A 19738-nucleotide genomic window follows, 5' to 3' on the forward strand; every position below is an offset into this window, starting at 1 on the left:
CGAAGCTGCCCATTGTCACAACTGCCGGGGACCAAATAGACCCAAACTCGTCCTGTGCGTCTCTTGTGAAAGAGCGGGAAGTGTTTCTGCAGGCGCAGGTCGGGACTAACCGACACCAGGACGGGCGCCGGCTAGAGCACGGGGGTCTGCGGGGGCGGCCCTCACGTGTCACCGGCGCCTGCGCTCCGGGGAGGGTTTGCTCTGAGATGCCTGCGAGGTTTACTTGAGAACCGAAAGCCAAGAAAGTTAGACGTGCCTGTTCTAGGACGGGTCTCCCTGCCGTCGACAGGCACGCGGGAGAGAAGTAACTGTTGTCAGTTTGGGAGAGATCTGCCGCGTCGGGATGTCGCCAGGTGGCTGCGACCGTGGCACGCGGTACGGGTCCGCCTCCTGTGACCGCAGGCCTGACGGGAAGACGTGGTGTCCACTCCCTCAGGATGTGGAGCCTGGGGTCCCGCTGCCGGTGGGGCTCCCAGGTTCACGGCCACGACAGGTCCGTGACACCGGGACCGCTTTCCTGAGCACCTATTCTGTTCCTGGCACCGCGCCAGAATCGCCCGGAAATTCACGGCTCCTCGTCCCGGCAATCACTGCCGTCAGCCCATGCTGCAGAGAAGAAAATCAAGGCCTTGAACTCAAGAGGCCTGCCGTGGCGCCCGGACCGCGGAGGAGAAAGGAGCGCGCAGGGCTCCTCATTAGGTCTGCCCGGTGTCAGCGCCCGTCGGGTTTTCTGGACGAACGGCTTCTTTGGGTCTGAAATGTGGGTTGCAGGTTCCGATGCAAAGATTCTTGGACGGAGCCTCACCAGGCGTTCACACTGGAGCGGACGTTCACGTGAGGGTTTCCTTCCCGGACAGCACATGTCCCGTGCGTGAAAGGCAGACGGCGTGTGAGGACGGATGGGAGCTCTGGCAGGGATGGGGGAAGGGGGGTGCCTGGCACCCGCTGCAGAAGGGGAGGAAACAGGGCACCAGGCCCCGAGAGCAACCACCCGGTCGCGCACCCCGACTTCAGCAGCCCTGGTGAGCCTAGAAGTAGCTTCTCCAGAGCCACGCGCTGTTCAGACAGGAAAGACTGCTTTGAGGTTCAAGCCACAGCACGGTCCTCTTCGACTGGAACACTCTGGAAGGGTCGGGGTGCAGAAGGAAACAAGGGGTGAGACTCCACGCCAATCTGGTTGCGGGAGGAGGAGGCGTCCCCTTCATGGGGGAGCCGTGCAGGGCGCGCCCAAGGGGCCGGATCCTAAGCTAGACACCGGGGGCACGAGGCCGAGCCAGCACGGCCGCCGCGGAGCACCACCTGCACGGCCTGAGTGCGCGTGCCCGGGAGCTAGGGTGCGGCGGGCCCAGGCCGTGCCCAGGGGCTCTCTGTTGCCTGGACGTGAAGACGTGCGCCTTGACAGAGTGCTGTACACACGCATGTGCGCACACACGCAGCCATGTGCCCGTGTGCATACGTTCGTGTCTGTGTGCGTGTTTGCGTCAAAAATATGCACACACACGAGTACGTGTGAGTCGAAGCCGATATGAGTGTGACAATCTGCGTGAGCGCTCCCGACTCCGGAAAACATGCTCTGAGTCCACAGACACAGGCTTCTCTGCCTTCCTGCTTCTGAAGGAGACAGCAGCGGCGGCACGGGTGTTTCACGGGGCTGGCGATCGCCCCTCCTTCCACCTAAAGAAGCCTCTTCATTCCAAGTCGGTAAAACCCCTGCTGGTAGCTGGGCACAGTCTTCGGGATTCAGTCCCTGCAGGATCCCTCCTCCCTGGGAGGCGTGGACTTCCTGGCTCTCCCTGTCCCCGCCGCAGGGTGCACAGACCCCGAACAGCCCGTGGGAGGTCCTTCCTCTGGCATTTCTCCCCCACCACCCCCTGAATACCAGAGCACAGTCTACCCTCTGAGGACACGTGGCAGGGTCGGCCCCGATCCTTTGTTCAAGCGGCCGCCCCACCTCGAGAGCAGCCAAGGGTTTCCTGGGAATCTTGATTACTCACAGGAGCCACCATTGCATCGGGATCACAACTCCCGCTGAGTCCGGGTCGGAAGCTCCTCAAACCCGTGGACAGAGACAAGCTGCATGTCGGCAGAGCGGGGATCATTTTTGCTACCCGCTGTCCCCTGAACATTTCCTGCGTCCTGATGACGGCTCAGACTTAGAGCAGGGCAGTAACACACATTTCCTGAATGCTCAGCACATGCACACCAGGTCACCAGCCTGTGTATGAGCTCATTTGGTCGGCCCGGAGCTGGGAGGGACTGGAAGCACGGATAGCCTACAGAAGGGCACGAACACGTCCAAGGACTGTGCATAGTCCCGTGGCGAGAAGAACCCAGGTCTGTGTTTGGAATCCACACCCTGAGCCACCGCAGACGGCCTCCCCGCGCCTCTGCAAAGCCATTGGTAAAACCAGAGCACTGGGACGTTGAGAACACCGTCTTCATCAGAGTCACCCTGGGGGGTGTCCTGAGAAAGTGCTCCCTCCCTCCGGGGCCCTCTTCCTCCCCACCCAATGGCTCCCGCTGTGCCTCTGTGGAGACTGTGACTGGGCCCACCGCCCCCTGCTCCGGGGACATCACGACTTCCTCCCCCTCTGCCCAGCGCACCCAGGACCAGCACTGAAGCGCCCATCATGCGAATAACCCGTCCGCCAGTGCGTTGAAATACAATCCCAGTTACTCAGTTTCAGTTTACACCCAGGATTTTAGGGCCACATTACATAAGGGGCTGCAGATGAAAACAGTAGGCTGACCCCGATGGGGCGACTGGATTCTGCTCTGTGTTGCCTGAAACTGACATGCAAAGCTGACTGAGCCCAAATCCTGGCTTGGGGCATCCGCGATACCCGACTGAACGGGCCGGTTTGCCAGATCAATAATATGAACATGGCACAGTGTATCACATAGGAAGCTTCTTCCTATAGCCATGGTTACAGCACTTTAAGAGCTGGGCTTGTTGAAACTCACCCCCCAAACCAGACGCCACGATGAGTTCTCATTTTCTTTACGGACGGTCCTGTTTTAGTGCTAAGCTCAAGTCACGGGTACTTTCTTCGGTTTTGGGTTCTGGGGTTTTGTTTTGTTTTTTTCTCTCAATTCTTTCACTCCAACATGTACATATTAACCACCAAAGAAATACGGTAAGTCACGATTTACAGAAAAATCACTACGTTTAGTGGAGGCTTAATTTAGCATAAATTAAATTTAGCATCATACTGGGAACCTGAGAATATTTTTAATGTTTTACCCTATCTCTCTCTCTCTCAAAATACATACATACATACATACGTCGTTGTGAGCCTGCTCTAGGAACTATTGGGGGCAGTCACCTATCAATTGCCAGTTTGCGTGGAGAAACTGGGTGGTTTTTCCAGGCTGGTGAAATCTAATTGCTAAGTGTTTACACAAATAACACACAAAGCTGAGGAACGGAAGCAGAGGCTGGCATCCGTCCAGAGACTAGCCTGAACAGCCTCATATCCAAAAGCATTAAGAAAAAAGTAAACTTTGTTAAAATGATTTGAGAGAAAGGTCTATTTTCATGACAGATGGCAATGAGGGTTCTTCAACGCCAATTTAATCACTTTTCCTCGATTTTCCAATGCCTGAGCTGTGGTTCCAAGTGTCTGGCCACCAGCATTGGCTCTGCTGCTCCCAAACGGGGCAGGAGGGTGACTAACGTGTGCCGTGGACTCCCTGTTGGCCGAGGGCAAGTCCGGCCAACTCAGGGAAGTGAGGTTGCTCGACAGATACTCCGTCCTCCCACTGCGAATGTTCTGCCTTGGGGCACCTGGGTGGCTCAGCTGGTCATGACCTGGGGTGCTGGGATGGGGCTCCATGTCGGGCTTCCTGCTCAGCGGGGCGTCTGCTTCTCCCCTTCCTTCTGTGTGCTCATACTCTCTGTCTCAAATAAATAAATCTTAAAAAAAAAAAAAGAGTTCTGTTCTCATGAGCACCATTTCTAGGTCACAAAAGCAAAGACCGTCCTTGAATCAGAGCCTAATATATATAATCACTTTTTGGTCCAATTACCTGGACAAACAGACCTGCCACTGGGGGTTAGTGGACAGAGCAGTCTTCACATTCTTAAGCAGGGACTTCTGACAATCACCGTGCACGTAAGAGAAGAAACAGAGTCCCGGGGCAGTGGCGAGCCCCATCAGCGGGGTGGTGCGGGCCAGGACCTGAAGCCCGACTCCCACCCACGGCTCTGCCGGCTCCGTCTGGACTCGTGTCTTTTCCGGGGAATATTCTGACAACCACCCGATCTCGTGGCACTGTTTTACATCTCAGTTGTACATAATTTTTCCAACGATGTATTTAATCCAAGACTTAACTTGGAAACCAACAAGAAAATATATCTACAGACATATCGGTGATTAAAGTCCTGGTCTACGGGGGGCTTCCACGCCGGAGCAGAAGGCGCCTCAAACGCGCAGCGCTGCCGTTTGGAAGCTGACCTGTGGGTTTTCCAGGCTCTGCGCATCTTGGGGAAGCGCTCCGATGCGAGCTGACGGGCGAGTCCGCCGTCCGGGTCGGAGCTGCAGGCCCATGGACGACGAGTTACGGGTGTCAGCCCACACGGGAAGACGCTGCCAGCGGCGTGGAAGAGTGACACCTGCCCCTCGTGTCTAACCGCCCCCTGAGCTCTGGGAGGCAACGCGTCCTCATCTGCAGACCCCCATCTTCTCCGAGGAGAAACAGGGAGAACGTTCTTAAGACGACCGCTGTGCAGCACTGGTCAGCGAAACAGCGGGGCTAATAATTCACACGGGAGTGATGCCCTTCACGGTTAGGACCTCAGAGACCATGTGCGAACTCGCGGCTGAGAACACTGGCCGTCCGCGGCCTGAGAACTGGGGGCTTTCGGGGCTCACCATCCCGGGCCTTGGCCTCCCCGAAAACGTGAGAGAGCTCCTGCTGGTGTGTGGCTGCTGCCGCCAGGCCCGCTCCAGGCAGCCCCCTGAGGGCCGGGAGCTGCGACCTCAGGGCCATCCCGCACCTCTGCCTCCCCAGGGCAGGCACAGCTCCGAGAGCAAGCAGGACGGCTGCGCCAAGGCTCAGTTCAAAGGCCCTGTCCCCACTTAAAGAAGAAGAATAGACAGAAAATATTAATCATGTTTTCCTTTTAATAAGGCTTTTTACTCAAAAGTGTAGCTTTGAAAATCTCTAGCTTGTTGTGAAAACCAGAAAAGCCAGGGAGCCGCCTCACTTCGAACACGGCCACGGCGAGCTGGGGGTGGCCGCCGTCCGCAGCCGCTCCAGGATGACGCGGGAAATCAAACGCAACACCTTAAAATCTGAGTCAACACTGAAAATGAGAATGATGCATGTCCTACTGTGATTCAAGGAGGAAGAACGAGTTCTGAACACAGTAAAACAAAACACAAAAGGTAGCTGAATCTTTAGAAATCACTACATGTGTGTGTGTCTTTATATAATTAGGATTATCCTCGACATTTAAAACTATTAAAAATAAGCTTGCCACCTTCACTTTTCTTTCGGCACCAGGGTGTCATTTTTTAGGGGAGGGGGAGGTTTTGCCCCGACCCTCAAGTTGCCAAACCCCAAGGCCGTTCTGTGCTGTGCAACCCGCCCCCGCCGAGCCCCCCCAAGCGCCGCCACCCAGCCCTGCTGGCAGGAGGCAGAGCGGCTCCGCCCGGCTGTCAGGAAGACAAGCCCACAAAAGCACAGCGGACAGCAGAACCGCAGTCTTCCCCAGGAAGAAAACACGCTGGCCCACAATGGGTCTACAGAACCTTCCAAAGCACCTCGTGGGGGCTGGAGAACGTGTTTTGCCCAGAAGCAAGATGGCAGTCTTAATCAAAGAGGGAAGCTAGATTTTTTTAAAATAACTTAAAAAGAATCATTTTTATATAAAGCAGCAAAAACATCTTTTCCTCTCTGCAGAAAGAAGAAAGTGAACAAGAAAACACAGCGAGGGAAAGGGACGGTTCATGAACTTCCGCTCAACCGCACTCCCCGCCGAGGGCGCCCTCTCCGGGCTACTGCGCGCTCCCGCCCTCCGTGCTGTCCGAAGAACATTCTTTGGTGCCTTCCGTCGCTCTTTTACTTTCCTCCTGACTGAAACTTTCCTTTCCTGGCCTGGTCCCATTGGGGATAGAGTTTTCGCCATTCACGAGCCCGTTCTCCACGGCCTTGGCCCTGCCGACGGCCTCCGTGAGGGGCAGGGCCTCCTGCACGCCGGCCTCCTCCTCCAGGTTCCGCAAGGCCAGGGGCAGCCTGGCGCCCGCCGTGCCACTCTCCTCGCACCGGGGCAGCGCGGCCCCCGCCTGCATCTGCTTGCGGTAGTGCTCCCGGTTCGCAGCCGCGCTCTTCACCGCCTTTTCCAAAATCTCCTTTTCGCCTAAGCGCAGCTTGATGGCCATTGTTGCGCGAACAGAAAGGTCGTGGTCTTTCAGGAAGGATTTGTCTTCCTGGGAAATGAAAACGAACAAAATTAATTATAAGAAGCCTAAATCAGCAAAAGCACAGCGACAGAAGGGAGATCAGTTGTTGCCAGGGATGGGGGCACGAGGGAAATGCAAGAGGTGACAGAAGGTTCTAGAACTTGACTGTGGCGGTGGCTGCGGGACTATGCGCTTATATCAAATTGTACACTTTAGCAACACACGCCGTGTTGTACTTAAATTACACCCCAAGAAAGTGATCATAAAACCAAAACAGTGAGTCTAAATCAAATGGGGTCCCACCACATCTGACAAGGAACTTGGCTTATTTAAAAATGGTTCCATTGTCTGTCTCGTGCACTGCCAGCCCCCAGGCTCGGCGACGGGCTGAATGAGGGAAGGAAGGAAGGAAGGAGGGAAGGAGGGACATGTGAGGTCAGTGTGCAGTGGTAAACCTGGAAAGCACAAAAGAAAACTCAAAATTCCAGAGGAGTGTTGAATCATTTTTAAGATTCTCCTTCTAGCCAACAACGCCTCGATAGAATTCTTTTGGTCAATATAAATGTGTAAAGTAGGAAAATATTAATAAGTTGAATGAAAAATGTCAGACACACAACGATTTTGCTGACAAAAGCCAGTTACATTTAGGACGGAATCTCTTCTTAAAAATCCCCGAAAACATGCCAAAGCTCAAATCCTCATTGAAGCCATCGAATTACCTCAATAGTTGTTCTGTACGTTTTTAAAAGAAGCGAGGCTCGATCTTCAAGAAATGTCCAAAGTCTGACCTCATTGTCCCAGCTAACAGGATATTCAGAATTACCCAAAGTGAAGATTCTGTCAAGAGCATTATCTCCCAGCAAATGTTCCTTCAATTCTTCTGCAGAAATACAAACAGCCATCTGTGAGGGAGGGAGCAGCACAGCTTCTCATTTTAACGAGCAGCCCACCTTGGAAAAGACCTTCCCCAGCGACGTCACCCTCCTGTGGCGAGAAGCTCCCCCGGATCGACGGGCCTGGCCATCGCGGGCTCTCCAGAGAGAGTCAGGCCTAGTTCTGCCTGAGTCGGGGTCCCGACCAAGCCTTGGCGCGGCCATCCATCTCTCGTCGCCTTTACGAGGGACACTGAGAGCTTTTAGACGGTGTCACAAAATACGTTTTAAGGTCGATCTACAGGGACACATCCCCTATTCGGACCACAGCGCACGCTCAGTCACCCGGCGGGTCAGACACACGTCCCGGGGCACACCGTAAATGGCAGGAACAGGAGACAGCACCGCGATCCAGCGACCCCTCTAAATTTAAATCAGACGGGTGCTCACCGCAGCAGGGGACCCGACAACGCTCTTTATCTCCTCTGACAACACATAAACCACAAACTGAAAGAAATAAGAAAATGGACTAGAAAAACCTTAGTTAGTGAAAAATGCGCCTCTATCCCTCACTTATCAGGAATTTAGACGGAAATTAGAAATAAACACCAGTACACATCTCAATTACCTTGAAACACATTTAAGAGGAAAGGACGGAGCACGCGCTCGGAGCACCTCCGCTCCCGGCACATTATCTTCGAGACCCCACGTGCCGATCCTGTTCGCGCTCAGGAAATCCGCCCCGACTCCTTATGTGATTGCGCGACACTATCCCTTTCCCAGCACAGTGGCCCACAGCTGCCACCATTCACAATTCAAACTGACGCACGTGCTGCCAGCAAACCACGTTTATTAGTAGTAGAGGAATTCAAAGAACACATCAATTGTCTGGACATGACGAATTGTCTTTCTATGACTAAAGAGACACCAAAGACAATGAGCAGACCTACAAGGGTTCCAGCCGTTTGTTTTTTAAGGAAAAATAAGTTAATCTAATGTTCAAAAGGGAGATTTATTAACTGGCATTTGTTAGCAGAAGATCATGATAAAATTCAGCGGTTTTATATTTTGGAGCCTAGTTTATATAAAGCCCTAAAATGTTAAACATGCTTCCTCAGTGGTAGAGAGTTCTTTCAGAAGCCCCTCACCAAGGTCACCGGTTTTGTTTTCTTCCTAAGCCCACCCAGGTTCTGCCCTCCGTGCTGGAAAACTAAGGGGCAGGAGCAGAGCCTTCTCTCTCTGCTACTTTTAACAGTGAAACTGGGCTCATTCACTCTACTGGGGACATGAAACCCCCATGGGGGGACGTGAGGCCGCGTCACCATGTGAACAGAGGCTTCGTGAGCAGCCCCTTCCCCTGCTTGCCTGCAGCTAACAAAGCCCTGACAGATCCTCTCTGTCCCCACAGGGGCTCTGCACCTTCACGCAGCACCACACGAGTGCTCTTGGGGTCACCCAGAGAGTGCGCGGGGCCCTCGCTCCTCAGCCTGGCTCCGTGTCCAACGCTGGTTCGTGTAGACCCCCGGAGCACCAGGATCTCTTCCACGGATCCTGTTCTTTGCAAACCAGCAGGAGCCACATGGATGCCTGGGACGCAGGCTCTGGGTGAGCAGCGCCGGATCCCGGCGCGGGGCCTGCACCTGCTAGCTGAGGCCCACGTCACTCCTGCTCTGCGAACCGGAGTTCCCGCGTCAGCCACGGTGGGAATCCCTGCGCCCCCCGGCCCGATGGGAACGCACATGAAGTCTGCGCCACTCTGAGCCCCGTCACTAACGACAGGGACTAGTATCACCATCACCTCTCTTAGCTACAAACGCCTTCAGAATATGAACTGGGACCTTCGATTTTATACCTTGACTCGTATGCAAGAAGAGTCCACAGGAAACCCTTGACTCGGGTTCACTACACTGAATCGATGGGCCCCAAAGTACACACCCGCCGGAAGCTCTAACTTGAGGGGCAGTGAGTCTACAGCCACGTGGCCGCTCAGAAAGGTCAGGTGCCATCTCGCCGCTCTGTGGGCTCCACAGTCGGCGTCTACGCTGTCTGTGTCTGGGGACGGTCTCAACCACCCCCACCCTGATGTCGAAGCCCGGACTGGCCGGCATTTCCCCGGCATCCAGACGTGAGGACATGGTGGCCGAGGACAGCAGAGCCCAGTAGACTCCCCGCCATGGGCCACAGTATGCGTCTGCAGACCAATCCGTCCTTTCCCGGCTGCTAGGGCAGTTTCCTTCGGAGGAGTGATCGTCTGTTCGGTTAGACGGTAACTCGCTTTCTCACTTCTTCCTACCCAATCCGGTTTGCACAGGATTTAAGTCAGTTTACAAGAGCAAGCACACACGCGCACACACACACACAAAAATCACAAGTGAAACCTCAGGAAGGTAATAATAAAGATCAGAGCAGAAATAGATGATATAGAAACAAAACAAAAGCAGAAAACAAGAGAACAGATCAATGAAACCAGGAGCTGGTTGTTTGGAAAAAATTAATAAAACTGCTAAACCTCTAGCCAGACTTACCGAACAGAAAAAGGGCCCAAGTAAGTAAAAACACAAACAAGAGAGGAGATGTAACAACCACTACCACAGAAATATAAACATTCTTAAGAGAATATAGTGAAAAATCACAGGCCAACAAATTGGACAGTTTGAAAGAAATGGATAAGTTCCTAGACATATATAAACTACCAAAACTGAAACAGGAAGAAATAGAAAATTGAACAGACCAATTACCAGCAAAGAAATTGAATCAGTCATCAAAAGTCTCCCAAAAAACAGAAGTCCAGAACCAGATGGCCTCACAGACGAGTTCTACCAAATATATAAAGAAGAGTTAATACCTACTCTCAGACTATTAAAAAAATATAAAAGGAAGGAAAGCTTCCAAATTCATTCTATGAGGCCAGCATCACCCTAATAAAGACACCACAGAAAAAGAGAATGACAGGCCAGTATCCCTGATGAACATGGATGCAAAAATTCTCAATAAAATACCAGCGGATCGAATCCAACAGTACATTAAAAGAATCCTTCACCGCAATCAACTGGGATTTATTCCTGGGCTGCAAGGGTGGTTCAATATTCACAAATCAATCAACGTGATACACCACATGAATAAAAGAAAGGGTACGAACCATCTGATCCTCTCAACAGATGCGGAAGAAGCAAGTAACAAAGCACAGCATCCTTCCACGGTAACAATCCCTCAACAAGGTAGGTTTAGAGGGAGCAAACCTCGACGTCCCGAAGGCTGCACATGGAAGGCCCACACCTAACATCACCGTCAATGGGGAGACACTGAGGGTCTCCTGTGTGGTCAGAAGCAAGACAGAGATGTCCACTCTTCCCACTGTCACTTAACACAGTCCTGACGTCCTGCCACAGCAATCACACAACAGAAAGAAATAAAAGGCATCCAAACCAGCAAAGAAGATGTAAAACTTTTACTAGTAGCAGAAGACATGATACTATACACAGAAAACCCAAACACTCCACCAAAACATTGCTAGAACTGGTAAGCGATTTCAGTGAAGTTGCAGGATACAAAATCAACATACAAAAATCTGCTGCATTTCCACGCACCAATAATGAAGCAACAGAAAGAGAAATTAAGCAATCGATCCCATTTACAACTGCGCCGAAGACAGTAAGATACTTAGGAAGAAACCTGACCGAAGAGGCAGATGATCGGCACTCAGAAAACAGTGAACACGTACGAAAGAAACTGAGGAAGACACCAAGAAACGCGAAGACAATCCACGTTCGTGGACTGGGAAGACAAATATCGTTCGAGTGTGTACACTACCCAAAGCAATCCACACATTTAGTGCAATCCCTCTCAAAATGCCAGCAGTATCTTTCACAAGAGCTAGAACACACAATCCTGCAATGTGTATGGAACTACAAAAGACCCCGAATAGCCAAAGCAATCACGGAAAAGACAAACAAAGCTGGAGACATCACAACTGCGGACTCCAAGTTATACTACAAAGCAGTCGTGATCAAAACAGCATGGCACCAGCATAAAAGCAGACACAGAGATCAATGGAACGGAAAGAAAACCCAGAAATGAACTCAGAACTACATGGTCAATTAATCTTTGACCAAGCAAGAAAGAATATCCAATGTTAAGAGACAGTTTCTTCAACAAATGTTGCTGGGAAAACAGGACAGCAACATGCCGAAGAATGAAAGTGGACCACCTTCTTAACAGCATACACAAAAGTAAACTCAAAATGGATTAAAGACCCAAAGGTGAGACAGGAAACCATTAAAATCCTAGAGAAGAACACAGGCAGCAACCTCTTTGACATCAGCCAGAGCAACTTCTTCCTAGGTACGTCTCATGAGGCAAGGGACACAAAAGCAGAAATGAACTAGTGGGATAAAAATAGCTTCTGGAGAGCAAGGCAAACAGTCCACAAAAGTAAAAGGCAACCTAACGAATGGAGAAAGATATTTCCAAGGGACATATCTGGTAAAGGGTTACTATCCAAAATATATAAAGAACTTAACTCAACACCCAAAAAATAAATATTCCAGTTTAAAAATGGGTAGAAGACATGAATAGACATTTTTCCAAAGAAGACATGCAAATGGTCGACAAACACATGAAAAGATGTTCAACATCACTCAGCATCAGGGAAATGCAAATCAAAACCACAAGGAGATACCACCACACACCTGTCAGAATGGCTAAAATCAACAACACAAGAAACAACGTGTGTCGGTGAGGATGTGGAGAGAGGGGAACTCTTGTGCACTGTTGGTGAGAACACAAGTTGGTGCAGCCACTGTGGAAAACAGTATGGAGGTCCCTCAAAAAAGTTAAAACTAGAGCTACCCTATGACCCAGCAACTGCACTACTAGGTATCTACCCAAAGAATACAGAAATACTAATTCAAAGGGATTCAGGCACCCCAATGTATACAGCAGCACTATCTACAATAGCCAAAATATGGAAAGAGCCCAAATGTCCACGGACTGATGAAAGGATAAAGAAACTGTGGTAGATACACACAGGGGAATATTACTCAGCCGTCAAAAAGAGTGAAATCTTGCCATTTGCAACGATGTGGACGGAGCTAAAAAGTACAATGCTGAGTGAGATAAGTCAGTCAGAGAAAGACAAATATGATAGGATCTCACTCGCAGGTGGAACTTAAGAACAAGACAAACAGGCAAAAGGGAAACAAGAGAAACAGACAAACCAAGAAACAGACTCTTAACTCTACAGAACACACTGACGGTTACCAGAGGGGAAGTGGGGGGTGCGGGGGAGACGGGGGAAATAGGTGATGGGGATTAAGGAGCGCACCTGTGATCAGCACACGGTATATACATGGGAACCACTATGCTGTACGTTGTACACTGTATGTTAACTAAATGGAATTTAAATACAAACTTAAAGGAAGTAGAAGTGAAACCTCAGGACCATGGGATTTGTGGGAGGGGGAGCAAATTTTCAGACAAAAAAGAAAAACACAACCACGAGAGGTCAAATCTCAGTATAAGAAACCCCAAATGGCTTGTCTTAAACCAACATAAAAAAGTAGAGGCTCAATACATAGATTTAACACTTTCTGTACCCGAAATCAGAGGCTGCAGACAAGAACATTTTGTGATGTAAATAGACTCTGTTTGCAGCGTTAACGACTCTAACAGGATGCCTGACGGTAAAAAGCCCACCGGCAGTTTCAGGTGTGGAAAGCAGAGCCGGTTGCCCAGGGCAGTCCTGTGGCCCCGTACACCACGCCGAGCCCCACGACGTCCGGGCACTCACAGACGGCAGCGCACCGTGAGAGAGACTCCCGTCCACAGACACAGTTTTTCATGCAGTCAGGCGATCCCGGACGTTTTAAGTTTTCTTCCAACGCAACAGAGAATCCGTTGTTTATTACAAATGAATATTGCCAACACATCAAGGATCTAATAAAACGTTCCAGAGTCCAACAGATCCGCTCCGGCAAGGTGCCATCCTCCCCTCTCCCCCAAAAGTGCTCTAGTTTAACACCTGTCCTCCCCTCTCCCCCAAAAGTGCTCTAGTTTAACACCTGTATCTTTAATCTGAATCTGATTTACACTCCATGAATTTTTTTAAAAAGTCAGCATCTTTCTCCCTGCTGCCCGCCGGACATCATTTACCTTCGGTCATGCAGAACACGCGGAGGAAAGCCAGGAGCTGGGCAGAGACCGGCGGCTCGGTGGAGTGCAGCGCAAACACACTGGACCTGACGAAAGCAGGAGCCGCGTTAGTCCCCCGGCCTGGCCACCTGCTCCCGGCAAGCGAGAGCCCTTCACGCCACACTCACACCGTATGATCTCTCTCACACGTGGAACTTAAGAAACAAGACAAACGAACAAAAGGGAAACGAGAGAGACAGACAAACCAAGAAACAGGTGGGTCGCCCTCAAGGGGCACTATCCCGTGTGACTCAGCCTGGCCCCGCGCCGGAACCACACACAGTACCGACCGCCCTGGCTGCCGGGAAGCACACAGGGCGGGCTCCTGCGGGGGACGGCGCGGCCGCCTCCGCCAGCCTTCATCTCCGGTGCACACGACACATTCACAGACCTAAGTGTGCCTGTGGTTCTTAAAAAATGTTAGCAATAAGTTGAGTTCACATTTTAATCATTACTCAAATATTGACAAGTTCAATAAAAATAGGTCTGGATAATCCATTTTCATTAAGAATGGTTCCTCCAATCCCTGGAGAACTAATAAATCATAATTCTTGTCTTATCATTTTGCACCTCGAATGCAAGAAAATCCTCAAGAATTTAGCCAGAAATTCTTGAAATCACTGGGGATCATGACTTCATTACAGAAACTAATGGTGGCAAAGAATTAAATGAAACAAATTGATCTAGATCATTAACCTTTTCAAGGTGAAAGACACTAATGATCCACGGTATTTATTTAACCGAACAAGGAGTTCAGGCCGCGTCCCCTGGAACGGGCCGTGAGTGCTCCCAGCGACACCATGAGCTTTCCCTGAAAACGCTAAGTCTCCCGGCACCTCGGGCTAAAGGTGCTGTGTAGCAGGGACGAAGACATGGAGACAAACCACTCTGGAGAAGTCGTGTTAGCACACCAACGAAACACTGCGCAACCGGAAACACTTCAAGGAACACAGGGAAGAGGTGAGCATTTCCATACGTACGTGGGGATGCCGGCGCGGGCCAGGACCTCAGCCTTCATGGCATACAGCCGGTCGCTCTTACTCACTCCCAGCTTTATTTTCACTCTGTCGTGTGAATTATTGTCAAAGAAAAAACCACTGTGGATCACAAACTCTGCATTTGACCGAGTGCCATAAAAAATGTAAATCTGAGATGCGGTAAAGAAAAAATAAAGGGATGTAAGAGAAACTTGACATCATTCTCGATACAGAGCAGGGCAATGGATCAGTTCCCCTGCTTCAACTGGCCTTCCCACTAGGGACACACGACAGCCCTGCAGTGACTGCGCCTCTCCTGCGGTCCCGCAACCCGCCGCCCGGCCTGAGACGGACGACGGAGGGCGTCTACTCCCGCCACGGCGAGCGCCAGACTGCCTCCCAGAGGAGCCCGGGCCGCAGCGCTCCCTGCCTGCCGCCCTCCCTGGGACAGCGAGACTGGTTCCTGACGGCTGCACCTGACAATTCGCGACCGCTCCCCCCTCCTTCTAATACAGGGGTCTCTTCCGGAACGAGGTCTCAGATAACGTCCATCGGACGCTCGTGTCCAGGTCCTGTAGCACCTAGCAGGAGGGCCCCTAACTCCTCTGCAGGAAGAGCCCTTTAGCACTTTGTCAGAGGATAATCGTTCGTTTTGTCTCGGTTGGAACGTCAGTGGTCAACGTCAGTTCCGCTTTTTGGGATTAACTGCTTGGTCATAAGCGGAACAGGCAGAAAGCAGGCATTCAAAGATGCGCGTTTTCAACCGTACGGAAAGGCTTGGCCCTGCCCCCACCCAGGTTAGGGGAGAAAAATCCACAGATTAAAGTGGAGTACCCGACCCACGGCTCCGTCCCCTTGTTTTTGCCGTCGACATAAACAGCCTCTTCATAAATAAACAAGGTTCTAATCAACAGAGAGAACAATGCAGCTTATGTAATCGAAAACCGTGTTCTGCTGTCTAACACGAAGTCTGTTTTCAGCTGACAAGATCACAAACGTTAGGTCAACTGTGCAAATACGTGTGCTCCCATTTTTCCTTTGTGGACCCAAAGCACAGTACATTCTTACAACTGTAGGTCACAAGATGTATTCCCTAAGCAGTCCTAAATACAAACCCCCCATTTTCTGTCTGACTTAACACCCTCTCAAGCCGATCAGCACAGTATTAACCCTGTGCCCACTGGCCAGCCCGCCTTCCGCCGCCTACCTGCTCTCCCGCCCGGAAGTCCCGCAGGGCGACACACTCACAGCGGTCATCTTCCAGGTTGTAGCCGGTGGTGATCTAGGCAAGGGAGAGGGGGACAGCTGTGAGCGCCGTGGTCTGCAGTCCCCTCACTCACGAGGGTCTTTGTCAGCAGTTAGAAGATAAAAGATAACCAAACGTACTGCACCCCGCATGCCTTACTGAACTGCCAGGAAACTGCTTGGTTGTTTTCATTAATCCTGTTCATACCAGAGATTCTTACACAAGATTCCACTCCTTGAGTAAGGGCCTCACTCTAAGGAGAATGCGGTGTGCAGGTTATCCCTCAGTGGCCTCCAGCGAGCACAGTCACTTGTCACAAAGCGAGCCCCGCAGACAGAAGCGAGGTCTCCTGGAGAACGCTAGCAGACTCGCAAACGTTTCTCCCATGTGTGGCCACCAAGAAACGACAGTGTATCCTCCATTGAATAAAGAATCAGGGCAAAAGAAAAGCCTACTTCTAGATTACGTACGTATTTTACCCTGAAATTAGAGAAATTGAAACATTGAGATAAGCACTCCCAGCTGTGTGCTCTGTTCTTAGCATCTCTAAGCCTGCCGCCCCAAACCTGCTCCCTACACCAGAACCTGCCTCTCTCCCCCATCTCTCCTGTCCTGAGCAGCCGGGCGAGTCCACATCTTGACACACAACGCACATAGATATTCCTGGTGCCACTACTGGTCAGCACCTGAACTCCCCAATTATCCTTTGGGTTCTTTCCTTCCTTATCATTGCCCTGCATGGCCGAGGTCCTTACCATCTGCAAAAACCTCCCGACTGCCTTCAGTAAGGAGAAACTCCTTACCGTTGCTCCTGCACCTCTAGTGACACAACAGTGTTGACCTCCTATTAAAGCCTTTCGGGGGCCTCCACTCTACCCACAGGAAAAATCCAAACTCTTGAGCATGGCCAAGGAGGAGGCGGCCCACGTCTCCCTTCGGCCTCATGACCTACTATCACCCGCCACGCCCGCCTCTGCTCCAGCTCCCTCATGCGCGGAACTGCTTTTCGCACCTGTTTTGCCCAAGTCTTGGCTTCTTTAGGGGTCCCTGCCCTCACCCTACCCAACCACCCCGCACTCCCAGAGCCCCTGTGCCGTCACCCCTCTCACCCAACACCTGCCCCACCAGCCAGACCTGGAGCTCCCTGCCGCCTCTGTCCCCGGGGCTGAGGACTCCGTACCCCACACCTGAAACTCTCTGATAATATTTACTTGATGCGTAACCACCAGGGTTAGGAACAGGATCCCCAATTTACGTTAAAAGCTCCTTCTTAGATGTTCGCCCTTCCGAGCAGCCCCCCAAATCTCTTGGATTGTCTGAAACCGTTGTTCATGAATTACTTTGACCTCCTCATTCTGTCCTGGAGAATCAACATTCCAGACCATTACAAGTGCTACTTGCTAATAAAAGCATCAATAGCTTGGATCCAAAAAATTACTTCTGAGTCCAGGGCATGGCATTTTTAGGAAGGAGGGCCATGTGACGATCATCCTTAAAGCCAGTATCCCCAGAACCAATGGTCCATGAACCGCATCCCTAGAAATCCCTCACGCTTCTGCTCTGCAAACCAACAGAGACACAAAAGCCACGACAAATGAACGCAGCCAGGTATCCGGCACATCTTCACTCACAGCAGTTTTGACACTTGATAACATCGCTCTGTGAAGTTCCTGCCCAATGTCAAAATCACTTTCCTAACCCCAAAACATGATTCTGGTAATAAGGAAGGAATAGCAACCGCCCAGGAACCCCCAGCTCTGCAGGTCTGCAGCTGCGGTGTGTTTACACAGGACCTGGCAGGAGCAGCAGACGGCAGGAGCGCAGTCAGGGAAGCAGGAGGGACAGGTAAGGGCCAACAAGAAACAAAAAAACAACAACAACAACAAAAAAAAAAAATAGGAAGAAACACAGGAGACAGACAACAGGTCGGGAAGAGAGGCTCACGGAAGGGGAGGCATGGTGATGTTATACAGGGCACCCAGCGCAGCCTGTCTGGAGGAATTCTGTGAATGGTCTTGTGGATATCAGAGGAGCAAGTGTTTCAGGCAGCAGAAACAACTTGTGCAAAGGCCCTGAGGTGGGCATGTGCTGGCGTCTGAGGAAGCACAGGGTCTCAGACCTGTGTGTGTTGGGAGTATAACGGGGACAGGCTGAGAAGGGAGCCTTGTCTGCTACTTACAAAAACCTGGGCTTTCACTTTGAGACTGCAAGTCTTGTATAAATCTAAATGTTTTAGATGTTTTAATACTCAGCTAGAAAGACCTTGAAAAAGAGCCTCTCTCAATTCTGCCTGAATTTCCCAAGGCCCTTCCATCCCGACCAGGAGAGTTACACACTCAGTACAAGGGCTGGTTCCTCCAACACGCTTTAACTACTGGAATGGACACAGAGGCCTATAAACCACTTGGCCGTGTCCCTCTCCGCACAAACTGAACCAGCTCAAGAAAGGAAACCTGCAGCTTACCTTAATTCTAAACCAGCCACGCAGAACTGAAAGATACATCACATCTTACAATTTAATATGATGCCCATGAACTTGTCTGAATCTAATCTGTCTCTCCGAGTGGCTAGAAATGGGTTCACCTGTGCCGCCACCTCTGGCCCGGGTGCCAACCCTGCCCTTTTTGTTCTTCCCCGGTTCCCCGCCACTCCTGGTGTGGAATGAGTGCCACACACTCGGCTCTCCCATCTCCACTCCCAGAACCAGGTTTTTGTCAGAAGCACAGCGTTGCTGGGTTACAAATTTCTACCTACTCCCTCGGTGATAGAACAGACAGACAGCAACTGTCAAGATAGACACACACAAAACAGACAGTCGACTGTCTGAAAAGCCAAGCCTTAATTTCAAGGACCTTATTTTTAAAAAGAGATGAACTGTTAATAAATGTGATATACAACTTCACAGTGTTAAAATAGATTCTCAAATTCTATCAGACGCAATCTCCCTTGAAGTCTTAGAACTGCAACGGAAATCGGTTCAAGCGAGGTGTACAGAGTCCAGCATTCAGGGAAAACGACGCTGTAAGAAAAGGCACTACCATCCTGCAGACCCTGCTGAAGGCCAGCAGTGCTCCGCCGGCTCTGCGGCGGGACGCAGACTTCAGGATCAGCGCTGGAGAAGAACAGCATTCGTGCTTGTCAGTGATGCATTATTTTTATATTGAGATGAACTAACTTTTTGTTTTTCACTCTTAGAGGGAAAGAGTGAATACTTTAATCCCATTTACATGAAAGCAACACCAGCACCAGCGTGGGTGTGAGGGTGTGAGGGCGTGAGGGCGCAAATGCACACAAAGGGGAGAAAGGCTTGCACAAAACCGCTGACCATGTACCTGGAGGGTGCTGAGCAGAGGGACCCGGGCCACAAGGAGGCCGGGTGCTGGCGGGGAAGGGAGCCTCCGCATTCTATTCCCACAGGGGCATCTGTTAAACTCCTTTTGTTTGTTTACAACAGAGTACGGAGCTTTTTAAATTTTAGAAATAAAAAAATAAACTCTAATGATCAATCAAGTTGGAGAACCAATGATCTAATCCAGTGAAGCAAAATACTACACTCAACTATTAAAAGCTTTTTGAAAAATTTTAAAAGTTCGATCTTGTAACTAGTGTATGGTAGCCCTGAAGGGGTGGGGGGGTGGAGAATGGAAGCAAATAAACATGCTGCTCCTTACTATGGCTAACTAAATGAAGCACAGCTAAACTAAGGCATAAATACAAGTATGGGGGAGCGGGGTCTCTTCATTCTCTACAGGAGTACGCTTGCTGCTACACCTTTCCAAATCAGCACCAGCGGATTCTAGCTTCAGGTGTCTGGCACAGGTTAACATGTGTTCTGGCCGTTCTGTGGGTTTAGATGTGAAACACTCATTTACAGCATTTTTTAAGCCTGTTCCTAGGACTAATAATAATGAAGGGAGCTGACATTGAGAAAAAAATGAACAAAAAGGTAACCTAGCTCGTATTCCAGTATAATGCTAAAAAATTCAAAATATTCTGAAGTTGATCATATTTCTGTACACGGGTATCAGGAAATCTTGCTCAGACAAC

The 19738-nt window shown here is 50.7% G+C and overlaps 1 protein-coding gene across 4 annotated transcripts in view; it reads right to left on the bottom strand.

Annotated features, from left to right (window-relative positions):
• Positions 1 to 5106: 5106 nt before the first annotated feature.
• Positions 5107 to 19738, bottom strand: part of SETD3 (SET domain containing 3, actin histidine methyltransferase) — a 79027-nt gene continuing 64395 nt past the window's right edge. For all 4 annotated transcript variants that reach the window (XM_046008778.1, XM_046008775.1, XM_046008776.1 and 1 more), the window contains 5 exons: positions 15653 to 15727; positions 14449 to 14615; positions 13430 to 13515; positions 7127 to 7287; positions 5107 to 6434 (listed from right to left, as the gene is read on the bottom strand). In XM_046008778.1, the coding sequence (XP_045864734.1) occupies positions 6003 to 6434; positions 7127 to 7287; positions 13430 to 13515; positions 14449 to 14615; positions 15653 to 15727 (921 nt within the window). In that variant the 3' untranslated portion in view covers positions 5107 to 6002. The remainder of the gene's footprint in view (positions 6435 to 7126; positions 7288 to 13429; positions 13516 to 14448; positions 14616 to 15652; positions 15728 to 19738) is intronic.

The sequence above is a fragment of the Meles meles genome, chromosome 6 (assembly GCF_922984935.1).
Source record: "Meles meles chromosome 6, mMelMel3.1 paternal haplotype, whole genome shotgun sequence".
Classification (NCBI taxonomy): domain Eukaryota; kingdom Metazoa; phylum Chordata; class Mammalia; order Carnivora; family Mustelidae; genus Meles; species Meles meles.